This window comes from Lingula anatina, chromosome 4 (genome assembly GCF_051362555.1).
Source record: "Lingula anatina isolate TDL-2025a chromosome 4, LinAna3.0, whole genome shotgun sequence".
In the NCBI taxonomy this organism is placed as follows: domain Eukaryota; kingdom Metazoa; phylum Brachiopoda; class Lingulata; order Lingulida; family Lingulidae; genus Lingula; species Lingula anatina.
In genome coordinates this window covers 18,089,377-18,102,946 of record NC_141770.1, presented here as the reverse complement: position 1 = coordinate 18,102,946, position 13,570 = coordinate 18,089,377, and the positions used below count along the sequence as shown (strand labels likewise).

At 39.4% G+C, this 13,570-nt stretch overlaps 2 protein-coding genes across 2 annotated transcripts; one reads left to right on the top strand and one right to left on the bottom strand.

Annotated features, from left to right (window-relative positions):
• Positions 1-2,079: 2,079 nt before the first annotated feature.
• LOC106174177 (trypsin-like) lies at positions 2,080-6,616 on the top strand. The gene is made up of 5 exons (XM_087011575.1): positions 2,080-2,602; positions 3,830-4,082; positions 4,222-4,490; positions 5,194-5,333; positions 5,689-6,616. Exons 1-5 carry the CDS (start codon positions 2,542-2,544, stop codon positions 5,860-5,862), a joined length of 897 nt encoding a protein of 298 aa, XP_086867701.1. The 5' UTR covers positions 2,080-2,541; the 3' UTR covers positions 5,863-6,616.
• Positions 6,617-6,784: 168 nt separating this feature from the next.
• On the bottom strand, positions 6,785-10,579 carry LOC112042437 (trypsin-3-like). Its single transcript, XM_087011574.1, has 5 exons — positions 10,482-10,579; positions 9,529-9,781; positions 8,639-8,907; positions 8,026-8,165; positions 6,785-7,665 (listed from the first exon to the last, which is right to left on the bottom strand). Exons 1-5 carry the CDS (start codon positions 10,540-10,542, stop codon positions 7,492-7,494), a joined length of 897 nt encoding a protein of 298 aa, XP_086867700.1. The 5' UTR covers positions 10,543-10,579; the 3' UTR covers positions 6,785-7,491.
• Positions 10,580-13,570: the final 2,991 nt, after the last annotated feature.

Here is a 13,570-nt window from a genome sequence, read left to right as displayed (position 1 = left end):
GGGAGCGCTAGCGACAGCAAAATTTATTATTCCAACAGGATAAAATGAAATAGCAAACAATGAGAATTATCCCAAATAGTATAAAATGACGCTGTCGGCGCTGCGTGACACCATGCCAGACTAGAATGCGAAAATTTTATTCTAACCCCTCAGAGGGCCATGTGTAAGATAAGGTTTTGCACAACATGTTTTACCCTCTTCAAATAAATTTTATTATTATTATTATTATTATTATTATTATTATTATTATTATTATAATTATTATGACCCGGGAATGTTGTCTCGGAAAACAACACAAAACTGACACAGTCTAATTTGATAGAAAAAAAACAATGTTCGTGGATAAATTAAGTCAGCTTTAATTCGTCTTTAGTCTGTACAACTCTTCCCCAAACCCTACGAAATATCGGTTGATTTTACGCAAGTTCCCCCTACTCTGGGCTACACTCCACCTGACAACAGACCAAAATGACCGTCTATTTATCTAGAGACATATCTGTGAATATCTGTGGAAAATCAATCTGTCGCCCTGGTAGAGAGTAACTCTGGGTTACCTCGGATCAAGCACCTCCTTGCTCGAATGATTCACGTACCCCCAGTGTTTGATTATCTTGGGCTGTTCTTGAATGTTCACCCCAGATCTTTTTCCTGATTATTTATCTTTCTAACTAACTTTCTAACTGCCAGACATCTAAGCCACATAATAACTGCTCACATATGTGCCCGAAAATGACTGTTTCGCGACGGCACTTGATTAAAAAAAAAACTGAATTCGTAACACCGCCCATCATATCAGAGTAGCATCTTAGGGTGGGTTCACAATGAAACTATCGTCCCAGGTTGTTCGAACTAACTCTGTGGGGTCTCTAGCTGAATGCAATCGGATAAATACATTAGCAAGGCTCCTCTAGTTTCCACCGTACTCTTATAACACCCAGCTCTTCTGTATTCTACTCAGGTGGAGTCGTGTTAATCTATTAATCCGGTACAGGCCCGTAGCTAGCAATTTCAAAAAGGGGGTTCTTTTTCTGAAAAAGTGGACCTTTTTCCATAAAAACTTCATGTACCTAGATCAAATTTTACCCAGAGTGGACCTTTATAACCTGGACCTAATTATAAAAGTCGGGGGAATACGGATACAATAAAAAAGAAGTGAGCAAAAACCAAGCTCACGCCTACAGTATGTTTCTCACACAGTTGTGACAGGTATGACAACCTGTCACCCCCTCTGGTGTGCTATTTGGTCAGATCCCCCCCCCCCTTGCCTGCCCCTCCCTTAGGAGTGGTAGGTAGAGGTTGGGTAGCTCAGTCCCATCATTCCGATTCAACTTGGGGGGATCTGACCAAATAGCACACCAGAGGGGGTGACAGGTTGTCAGACCTGTCACAACCTCATTCCCTGATGAAATCTGACTGCAAGCAGATGAAATATTGGATGGTAAGATCAAACTAATATAAATAGCTATAGACAAAAGAATCTTCACAAGTCTTAATAGCTTGTTTTTTACAGTTTCTCCCAGTACCTTAATAAATCTTACCGTAAGATGCTTACATGATTAAATTTGTTGAAGTTTTTTTTTCCGTAGGATGATTTATGTTCTCTTCCAGTATCAATCCTTGTACTGGCTTCCATTTAAACACGGCCGCTAAGGTATCAACCGAAGGTAATGCCCCATGTCTGACAGAAAACATTTCGACGACATCTCCCATCTTCTGGACGAAACAGGAGACAGTTGGTTCAAGGTCATCTTACTGCAGAGCAACAATTGATCGTCAAACACCAAAAGACCCCAGCAAACGCAGAACGTCGTTATAACGTTACCATAAAGTTTTTTGGTTATATAAACGTTATGGTAACGTTATAATATTTAACGCCATGTGTTTGCAGGGACAACACTAGAAAATCGGACGAAATTAACACTTTAATTGCTTTCCTTTAAACGTTGTTTCTTTATGTCATCATTCAGTGTGAACATATTTGATCGCAAACCACCAGATAGTTGATACTGTCAATTAACCTACATGTAGCTGAATGCCAGTTCTTAGTTTTAAAATGAAAAAAAACCCCTCAAATTCATTAGCAATAAATAAATCGTCCTTTAATCATTTCTAATTTAAGGCATACAATGTCTTTATACTTTATACCTTTTACATCGTTAAGACTTAAAAAATAACAAGGAAAAGTGCGTTTTGTAGGGTACAAAAACGGGAAACCCGTCCAAACTCAGTGAATAACATTTTGCACACTTCACAAAAAATAGATAAAGTAAGAATAGATCAAAAAAAGAGATCCCATATCGTATCAAATATGTTTGTGAATGGACCACCAGCAAACCGTATTATCATTCCTGTAGAGTGCCATTTCCAGGGTCATCTTGACCATAATTATGTTTTATCTTTAAACCAAAACATACCATCTTTATACAAAGCCATGGGGTGAAACAGGTGCAGTGGATCCGGGGGTGCATAAAAAGAGCATCCAACGCGCTCCTCTCAATACCAAACGCCGCTCTTGCGTTAGATACAAGTGAATCTGTAAAGATGAAGATCTTCGTCCTTTTCGTGGCATGCTGTTTTTCCGCTTCAGTGCGACTGGCAGAAGGTAAAATACTTATATTTGACATTTCACTTGTTTATTAATCACCAATATCATTATCATCATCATCATCATCATATTTTAGAGCATAAAGTGTTCCAGTGTTGGATAAAGGCCTCTGCATGCTTCCAGTTCCACGCTTCCACTTCCAGTTTGTTTATCGTCCAACTCAGTATTGGTCTATCCCATCCCTCCATCTTTTACGATGTTTTCTATTTTTCTATTTTTCGAATATACTTTCCAGTGCTGCTGTGAACAGTTCAGAAGATATTGAATTTCCTAGACAAACACTATTCTTTCTCTTGATTACCTTTGATGGTGTGTAGTTTCACTGCCAGAGGGCTATCAGAGCATATAACATTGAAGATCTCAAAGTATCCATCCTCGATTCTCAGCAAAACTGCTCGCTTCTCCAATGCTTTCTGAACTGTTGACTTAAAGAGTAAATGTTGGATAAATTTCGGGGTATGGTCAATTCAAACATCTCATCATAATAATTTCCGCAAAGAAGAGGTTATGTTTTCACCTCAGTTTGATTATTTGTTTGTCATCACCCTCAATCATAGTTAGGATGGATTTTGATGAAATGTTTAGAATAGATCAGATATGGGCTTACTTAGAGGTCATTCAGAACAGAAGATCCGAGGATCTACTGATCCACCGATCAAATATGGAGGACCCTACATGAAAAAAGATCCGAGTGATGGTCTCCCCGCCTCCACACGCGCCATTAAACGGATTAAATCGCGGCTCCGAGGTTTAATTGCTAGGACCCTGCAAAGACGGCGCGTGTGGAGGCGGGGAAACTATAAGCGGAATAGTCAGCTCTTCTTTCATGTAGGGCCCTCCATATTTGACCTGTTAATTGAGGTACCTTGGCGGAGGTCCGCGCTCTCTGAGTGCTTTTCCAGTTTTTTCTTGAGTTAAAATTTGCATCATGGTTAACATGACTACACATTTCTTTGACAGCTTTAGTCTATATATAACGAGACCATTCCCAGAGAAATCGTTCTAACTTTGGATCGAACTATCTCCAAGGGGATTCTCGCTTAATTGCAATTAACTAAAACGGCTTAGATGTCTGTCACGCCTACTGAAGCTGATAGGGGGTAATTGACTATCGTTTAGCAGCTCTAGCAGGCGTGTCAGACATCTAAGCCACATAAGCTGAAAGCAATTTAGTGGATCGATCTAGGGATGGGGAGCCAGTCTGTATATAACGTCTTATTTCAGCATCAACATGCGGACGTCCAGCAATTACACCGATCTCGACCGCGGGTAAAATTAGCCGTCGTCGCAAGGTTCCCTCTGTGGGCGAAAAGGGCGACGAGGGCGACGTGTCAGTCAAAATCATCGGAGGGAGAAAGGCATTGAAAAACAGTTGGCCTTGGATGGCAGCGATTACGGACTCCACCGATGACCAGTACTGTGGAGGAACCCTGATATCGGATCAGTGGGTTCTGACAGCGGCCCATTGTGTGGCACGGTACGGCTTGTGTTACTTTCCTTTTTGTCAATTTCTCTATGAACCGTGCAATCGACATTACATTCGTCCAAAAATGAAAAACCAAAAGAAGAAAAATCGAATAAAAAAATGAATAATTATAACCCGTTTTTCTTTACAGCAAACGTGCAAAAAAGGTATTCGTGCGCTTGGGAGACCATAATCTCAAGAGAGTTGAAAGTCCTAATTATGCTATCAAAGTCCAAGCCAAGGAAATCTACATCCACCGAAAATATAACAAGAGGAGTTTATCCAATGACGTGGCCTTAATCAAGCTGAAGAATCGTGTGACCTTCACTGACCAGATTAGTCCTGTGTGTCTGCCCACAGTGAACGAGGAGTTGGCAGATGGTCACTACTGCGAGACCACCGGATGGGGATGGACAGGAGGTAAGAAGGGGGGCTGGTCACTATTGCGAGACCACCGGATGGGGATGGACAGGAGGTAAGAAGGGAGGCTGATCACTATTGCGAGACCACCGGATGGGGAGGACAGGAGGTAAGAAGGGAGGAAGTTACATGTATTGGCCATAATTGCCAGACCACCGGATAGGGGGTAGGGGCAGGGTAGGGTAGTTAGGTACTGGTTTAGGAAACTTTTGTATGGTTTACAGACGAAATTACGCAAAATTCACATGTACTCAACAGAAATAGGGAGGATTGCAGATATAAGCTTTTTTCGAATTATTGCCTTATTTAATGAGACACAAATTAAATTGCGATTTTTATTCCGCATTATCTTTGTGTGTGTGTGTGTGTGTGTGTGTGTGTGACATTGAACCCTGTTCTTTGGCAGCCAAAGACATTCACTACACAGTTCCGTGAATATCATAGATTTATAAAATTGATATTATGATATTTGGCATTGTGAACATGAATTAATTTAATCTTTTTTTTTCTTTTTAGTCATACAGTGTATACCCCACATTCAGTTATTAATGCAGTGAACATTGTAATGTATATATTGTGTATTTATTCTGTTCTTTTTTCATCCTTCTCGTCACTGTATACAGTTATGGCTGTGCATTCACTTACATACGTTTAACTATAATAAAAATATGGTTTTAGATTAAAAATTCTCTCGTGTTTCTAGGCTTCTACAGTAACAAGTTACGCCAGGTGAACGTCCCGTACATCACCACGTCCTCATGCAAAAAAACCAATTACGGAAAAGAAATTGAATCGTCAATGGTATGTGCTGGACCGCTGGAAGGAGGAAAGGACGCATGCTACGTAAGTGACCGGATTTCGCCCAGATTCACATGAGAAATCCATATTTTGATGCTTAAAAATAGACCATTTCTGCCAATTTACAGGGCAACTTTGTCTGTGTTTTAAGAGTCTGACATACACCGTAACTGTTTTCCGTCTAGTTTCCTGGTTGTATAAAGTATGTAATTCAACAAGCAAACTAATATTAATTTTCTTTTGTGTCCAAAGAAGTCCAACGGACATGCATGTTTTCGGGTATACGTCGACATATCGTTGTACAAGCATGAGAGAGAGAGAGAGAGAGAGAGAGAGAGAGAGAGAGAGAGAGAGAGAATGTTTACCGACTTGTGTCAAATTTCGCTATTGTAATTTCCAGGGAGATTCCGGTGGACCGTTGGTGTGCAAGATTGAAAGCGGAGACACAGTAACGTGGATACAGCACGGCATCACTAGCTGGGGGTATGGCTGTGCACAACCCAACTCCCCGGGGGTCTACAGCAAGGTCTCCTACTTGATACCATGGATACAATCAACCATGGACAAATATTAACGGATATGTCGGTCTAAGAGTGGGAGCAGCATTTCAAAAACTGGGTTCCCATGCCTAGATCGATCCATCCCTTTGGGTCGATCTATCTCCCTGGGGAGTCTCACTAAAATGCTATCAACTCACCTGCTTAAATGTCTGTCATGCCTACCGAATCAGCCAGGGTGTAAAGATAATTATCCCCTTTCAGCTTTACTAGGCCTGACAGACATTTAAGCCGGTTAAGTCCATAGCAATTTAGTGAGACTCCCCAGGGAGATAGATCGATCCAAATATCTGCAGGAATGGTCCCTTAGGGCACGGGCACAAATACACATGGACACCAATGCGGATCAGCCGCTTCATTTTCCACGCATTTGTAGATTTGGAAATGGGGAAGCAGAATCGCACCGGAGCTGAAGTACAGGGTATCTTGGTATCTTGCTATGAAAAGAATGACTGTTTTCAATTCAAGGTGAAAAAGAGGGAGAGACTTTACTGGATATTTCATGTTTAGTTCGTGGGTCTCTTCTACGGGGCAGGGCTAGTTCAAAAATAACTGTTTAGAAATAGCTGCATCAAGGCTGCCAGCTCAAGATGTCATACGTAGACATGTAATATAATAATTATAAATGTGTCTCGTTGTTTGTAAGTATCTTATCTACGATTTGATTGTCAGTTCAAATCTTCGCAATAGAACAATAATGTAAAGATCATATGAAGGCTATAAACGTTTCTCAATCACTTTTTTTGGTGTGTGTGTGTGTGTGTGTGTGTGTGTGTGAAATCCCTTTTTCATTGTTCCAGTTTTGTCGCCTTACACATACACAACAAAGAACCACGTGCTAGTACAAAATTCGCTCCCCACAAACCAAAAAAAATATTAAATTATAAACTGTTCTTTATAAAACGGCATTGGTCATTTATAATATAACCAGGAAAGATATTTATATTTTATGAAAAATGTGTTTCATTTATTAGTCAAATAAAAGCTTAAATTGTGTTTCATTTATTAATCATTGAAAAGACAAACAACGGGGCTCCACAAGATTAAAGCGGCACTTTTTATTAACTGCTTTTATTACCTCTTCATTTGTACATCGGAACTGATTCACACACTCTGTACAATGATCATATCAAAGTTCCTTTCAGAAATTGATTTCACATTTTACTCGGACTACACTGTTTTAGTAATGCAGCATTGCTGGGTCCATCTCTATTTTGTTATATGAAATTAAAGACTCGGGGACAAAATGTTTCTACTCCCTTCCATGCTCTTCGCTGGAGAACCACAACTTCGTACTTAATAAAGGTACCTCAGTATATTTTCATCCCTTCGCCCACCAACAGGCTTCTTCAAAGGGGTGGAACTCCCAAGTCGGAAGAACGTTTAAGCAAGGACATATACGTCCTTGGTGTAAGTAGCTAGATAACAGCGTGCTTTCAACGCCTTGCTAACTCGGAGCATAAGTAAGGTCAGCAACTGTACTATATTTTATGAGCCTCATTTAGGACAAATTAAGCCAAGATGTGTAATTAGTACGTGAACATATTATCTTAGTGTTCTGTGTGTACAACAAAATGCCATAATTATCAAGCTTCTTAACGTACTTCCGGTTTCGAACCTCCTTTGCTCTTAGACCGATGTATCCGTTAATTATTAGCCATGGTTGATTGTATCCATGGTAACAAGTAGGAGACCTTGCTGTAGACCCCCGGGGAGTTGGGTTGTGCACAGCCATACCCCCAGCTAGTGATGCCGTGCTGTACCCACGTTACTGTGTCTCCACTCTCAATCTTGCACACCAACGGACCGCCAGAATCTCCCTGGAAATTACAATAGCGAAATTTGACACAAGTTGGTAAACATGAACCGAGAAATGAGAGACTCTCTCTCTCTCTCTCTCTGTGTGTGTGTGTGTGTGTGTGCCCGCGCACGCGTGCTCTTTCTTTTCCGTTTCCCCATTGCTCCTACACAATTAATCGACGCCTTTGGGCACAAAATAAAACTAAAATTATTTGGTTCTTTAGATTATGTACTTTATACAATCAGGAAGCTACATTCGAGGTGTTAGTCTCATGTAGCCATCAGGACAAAGCATAAAGTGAATACGCAGTAAAAACTTCTTTACAATGATCCCCCCCCCCCCCAAAAAAAAATACTTGACAAAATCCGGTTATACTCACGTAGCATGCGTCCTTTCCGCCGTTCAGAGGTCCAGCACATACCATCGATGATTTAATCCTTCTTTTGTAATTGGTTGCGCTGCATGAGGACGTCGTGATGTACGGGACGTTCACCTGGCGTAACTTGTCACTGTAGAAGCCTAGGGACACATACAACATTTTTTAAAACTAAAACCACATACCATTGATGTTGAACGTACATGTATGTGAGAGAATGCAGTTATAAGGCACAGGCACCCTCCCTTCTTATCTCCTGTGCATTTTGCCCCAATCCGGTGGTCTCGCAATAATGGCCAATACTGCCTCCTTCTTACCTCCTGTCCATCCCCATCAGGTGGTCTCGCAACAGTGACCACTACTTCCCTTCCCTTTACCTCCTGTCCATCCCCATCCGGTGGTCTCGCAACAGTGCCCACTTGTTCCCTTCCCCTTACCTCCTGTCCATCCCCATCCGGTGGTCTCGCAACAGTGACCACTTCTTCTCGTCCCTTTTCTCTTGTGCATCCCCATACGGTGGTCTCGCAACAGTGACCACTACTTCCCTTCCCCTTACCTCCTGTCCATCCCCATCCGGTGGTCTCGCAACAGTGACCACTACTTCCCTTCCCCTTACCTCCTGTCCATCCCCAGCCGGTGGTCTCGCAGTAGTGACCATCTGCCAACTCCTCGTTCACTGTGGGCAGACACACAGGACTTATCTGGTCAGTGAAGGTCACAGGATTCTTCAGCTTGATTAGGGCCACGTCATTGACCAACTGCCTCCTTTTATACCGTCGGTGGGTGAAGATAGCCTGGGCACCGACTTTGATAGCATAGTTAGGACTTTCATCTCTCTTGAGATTATGATCTCCCAATCGCACGAATACATTGCTTGCTCGCTGGCTGTAAAAAAAAAAGAAATATAGGGGTAATTATCGTTTGATTTTTTCTCTTTCTTTTCTACGGACAGACACTATGTGCCTGGAAATTTAGTCATCAGTCTTGTTGTCTGCATTACTGTTATCGTCGCCGTTGGTGTCACCGTCATCATGCATTTTCCTGTATAATCGCCATAAAAGGAAAAAAAGTGTCGGGTATTAGTCTCAAATTTGAAGGGATTATTCTTGCGATTGAAATACAGCTCGAATTCGAAAACCAGTCTAACTGGATTCAATTTTTGAAGTTATGATATTTTTTACTGTCACACATTAACATTTTAAAGTGACTTTTAAACCCCATGATACTAAGTTATGCTATTCACATTTCCTGTACTATATTTTCACAGTACTTAGTATGTAATAAAAACTGGTGGATTTCGAACTGTTAATCATTATGTATTATCGCATCGAATGTGACCAGAATAAAAAAAATGTTCACTTAGATTATAGATACCATAAAACTTATTTAAACCTGAAGACCATATATCATTTACCTTTTGAAATAGGATTTGGATGAATGGCATGCCATTTGTATGGTTCACGGTGAAATTTAAATTAACAAAAAGGAAAGGAACACAAGCCTTACCGTGCCACACAGTGGGCCGCTGTCAGAACCCACTGATCCGAGATGAGGGATCCCCCACAGTACTGGTAATCGGTGGAATCTGTAATGACTGCCATCCAAGGCCAACTGTTAGGTAATGCCTCTATACCTCCGATGATTTTGACTGACACGTCGCCCTCGTCGCCCTTGTCGCCCACAGAGAGAACCTTGCGGCGACGGCGAGCTTTACCCGCGGTCGAGATCGGTGTGATTGCTGGACGACCGCATGTTGATGCTGAAATCAGACGATATATACATATATACTGCTGTTAAAGATACAGTGTAGTCCTGTGGACTATGGTGAAAATGTTAGCCCAATAAAAATGATGATGAGATGTTTGAGATACCTTGACCATACCATACCCCATAATTTATCCAACATAAACGGCTGAACTCGAGAGATCAAGAACTTTAAGGGGGTGTGGAATAAAACATTTTTTTCGTTTTCCTATAATATTGTCCCTCTTTACTCCACTCCACTAGTACACTATGCGGCCGTCATATTTTAGAGAGATATATTGATGTTTTGGCTATAGAGGTGTGTCACTAATGTCGCATTCATTCACATAGGCCAGACTCAGTAGCAGACGACCATTTGCGCAGTTTACAGTGAGCACTTGGGCTTTTTTTAAACCATTCATTCCACTCATTTATTAAATGTCACCTAGAATTTGATCAGATATGCTGGGAAACGTTCATTTTCAGCTGCCTTCAATGAGTTTGTACCATGAAATATTGGCTTAATTCCGAATACGCGAATATAAAGAAATATATAAAATCATCCTTTGGAAAAAACGTTTTCTTTGAATTTGGAAAAATGTGATACCACACCGCACATGGAACAGTCTTAAATTAGTGGAAAGACCTTGGTCAACAATCAAGCATGAACTAAATAAAAGAAATGCAATCAAACAAATGAAATATCGGATTTTTACCTTCTGCCAGTCGCACTGAAGCGAAAAAACAGCATGCCACAAAAATGGCAAAGCTCTTCATCTTTTTCTCTTTATGTCCACGTCTATCTAACGCAAAAGCGGCGATTGATACTGAGAGAAGCGTGTTGGGTGCTTTTTATATGCAAATCCTTATCCACCGCACCTGTTTTTCTTCTGGTATACCAATGGTATTTTCTGATTGAAAGATAAAACGATGATTACAGTCAAGACCTTGAAAATGATAATACGGTTCGGTGGTGGTCTATTCCAAACACCCTTTGATATTATATGGAATCTCTTTTTTAATAATTCTTACTTTATCTATTTTTTGTGAAGTGTGCAAAATTATTCAATGTGTTTCCAAAATTTGCCTTACAAAATGCGCTCACTCTTGTTAATTTTTTTAAAATTGTTAAATGCGCACAATAAGCTTTTATACAGCAAGAATTTCAATATCTTTGAAATTTTAACACTTTCCTTAGACGCCAAGGCATTCCCAAACCCATCTAATAACTGTAAAGCTGTAAAGCTGTTTTTGAGTTCGATAATAGTACCTTAGTTTTTGAGTCAATCAGTTGACTGGTGTTGGTGAAAATAAGAAACTTAGAGCTCAAAAAGGGGATTTAAAGATAGCAATTTTCTCAGTGGAGTTTGATTAGAGTTTATTTCCGCAAATTTCTGAGATTATCAAATATCAATATCAAATTAAAACCCAGCATTTAACTAATTAATTGACAAAATTAATAAAAAAAAATCTCAACTGCCTCAAATATCTACACGCTGCATGATAACGTGCAGGTAATTAAATAAAGATTTTAGGGACGCAGATGTAGTATTTTAAGTCAAACTTTATCTGACTGTTTATATATATCATCGTATATTTATACATGTACGAAAATGTTTCAACGAACTGAATCACGTAAACATGTTTGGATAAAATCTAAGAAATTGGAAAAACTAATAAAGCTAGGAATTAATGTCTTATCTGGCCGTCGTATCTGAGAAGCAGGGGCAGCGACTATGCATGCGGTAAATCTGAAAAACCTGATTGTTGATAACCCCTTCAATGGCGATCTCCGGTCGTTCCACGCACGCACAAACACATGAATGGGTCGTACGTATTAAAGCGTGCATTAAACTGTGCAGTTAAGATAAGAATTGTCGGGCTCCTTTTTCAAAACAACCAAACTTTACGCTAAAGGGAAGAAGTGGACTGTTTAAAAAGAAAATAAATTTGACTCCATAATTAATCATTTCGATGTATTTATTTCAACTTATTTTTTCTCTGCTTTTCACTTATCATTTCGTTACTGTATCACCCCCCCCCCCCTTGTTGCCGATTTCTTCCTATCTGGATTGCCTACTTTGCTTGGTGAAACTAAATATTGCAGTTAGCATGTTTAAAGCCAGATCTCATTTTCAATACGCAGTCGACGCGAAAGTTTAGGCTCCATCCCGCACCCCTCCCTATCAATGTAATCAGAACAACGTTTCGAAAGTCGGTGTGATGTACGTGTATTCCTTTTCAATTCAACCGTCCACGTTTTTCTTAAACCTGGGTCCTTTAAAAAGGTAAACATATAAATCCCTGATCCTTTGCTGTTCGTTTTAGTGCATTCCAACATTTTAGTGCAACACACCGAGGCATAACGACGGCGGTGTCTCACGTTTTCCCTACCTTTTCCCTAGGGTAACCTTGATGACCCGCGCCATAAGTTTGATCCACCCCTGTCATTTCTACAGAAAAACAAATTTTAGATGCGGTCACTGACCCTTTAATTTTCACTTTAAAGACAAATAAAAGTTTTACACAATACTTAAGATTCAGATGAATATATATATTTATTTTTATGAACATGGTTGACCCTGCTATCATCTTTATCTGTGTATTATAATGATATATGATGGATCTCTTTTCCTCCGGACAGTTTCCCATAACTTACCTGATTCAAGATATTGGGGCCCCCTTAGATTTAATTTTATTTATTTTTTGGTAGAATATCAAAGTAGATAATTTTTAAAATCTAATTTTATCAATTGTTTAATTGTTTTCATATAATTTTTTTATTTCAAAGTTAATTGAAAATTTATCGATCAAAATCCATATTATGATAAATTTATTTATTAGTTCGATCATCTTTGTTTTGCATTTTGTCACTGAGCTCGGCTCAATTTTTTTCTTTCCCTTAGGCAACTCTCAACCAATATTTGCGAGACGACGAAGTGTTGGGTTATAAACACACGTTAAGGATGCATACACCGCCTCTTGATTCTCGGAGAATAAATAACATTTTTGATAACTTGCTTTTTATTTTTTAAATTAATTCTAAAATTCATCATTTGCGGTTTCCCAAATAATATTCCCGATGGGTTTGGTGAAGTGTGCAGCTTGTCTGCAGAGTATTTATTTATTTATTTATTTATTTATTTATTTATTTATTTATTTATTTATTTATTTATTTATTTATTTGTTTGTTTGTTTGTTTATTCATTCGTTTGTTTGTTTATTTGTTTGTAATAATTCAGTACACCACAAATTACAAAGTACTAAAATAGCTAATCAGTCGATGTTTTGTGTACTACATCGTGAAAAATATCCGCCCTCCGAGTTTATCTTTAGGGTACTAGTACCTGATGGCATTGTGTTAGATGAACCTATTGTGCTGTGTCTAATTTATCCTCATTTTCAGATACAATCTAAATCTTCACAAAGAGTTGAAAACAGCAACAAATTCCCCTCATATCAATGGATTAAAAATATTATCCACCAGGGTAGGGTATGGCAAAAATAGTAGATTAATGTTTATTTATGAATAGCGGTTGGATCTCGGACTCATTTGATGCATTTTGCCATTTGGTCCTTCCCATCAAAACACAATTACCACACCTAGGGTGAACTGGTTTAAACCAGTCTCCTGTTTAATGTTTTCTTACCTTCCTATTTTCTAAATTTCATTTAGAAGCAATTTTCTCCAAATCGAATTATTGCTCGACAATCCCTTCACTTGGATTCGATGTTGTAAACCATTTCTAATTAGAAATATAGTTCTAAAATGACTGGCCTGTCAATAACACCGCCATTTCTTCCT

Coding starts and splice junctions, on each gene's coding strand:
- LOC106174177 (XM_087011575.1), top strand. CDS start 2,542: ATGAAGATCTTCGTCCTTTTCGTGGCATGCTGTTTTTCCGCTTCAGTG. Junction 4,083..4,221: donor GCGGCCCATTGTGTGGCACG/GTACGGCTTGTG, acceptor TTTTCTTTACAG/CAAACGTGCAAAAAAGGTAT. Junction 4,491..5,193: donor CGGATGGGGATGGACAGGAG/GTAAGAAGGGGG, acceptor TCGTGTTTCTAG/GCTTCTACAGTAACAAGTTA.
- LOC112042437 (XM_087011574.1), bottom strand. CDS start 10,542: ATGAAGAGCTTTGCCATTTTTGTGGCATGCTGTTTTTTCGCTTCAGTG. Junction 8,908..9,528: donor GCGGCCCACTGTGTGGCACG/GTAAGGCTTGTG, acceptor TTTTTTTTACAG/CCAGCGAGCAAGCAATGTAT. Junction 8,166..8,638: donor CGGCTGGGGATGGACAGGAG/GTAAGGGGAAGG, acceptor ATGTGTCCCTAG/GCTTCTACAGTGACAAGTTA.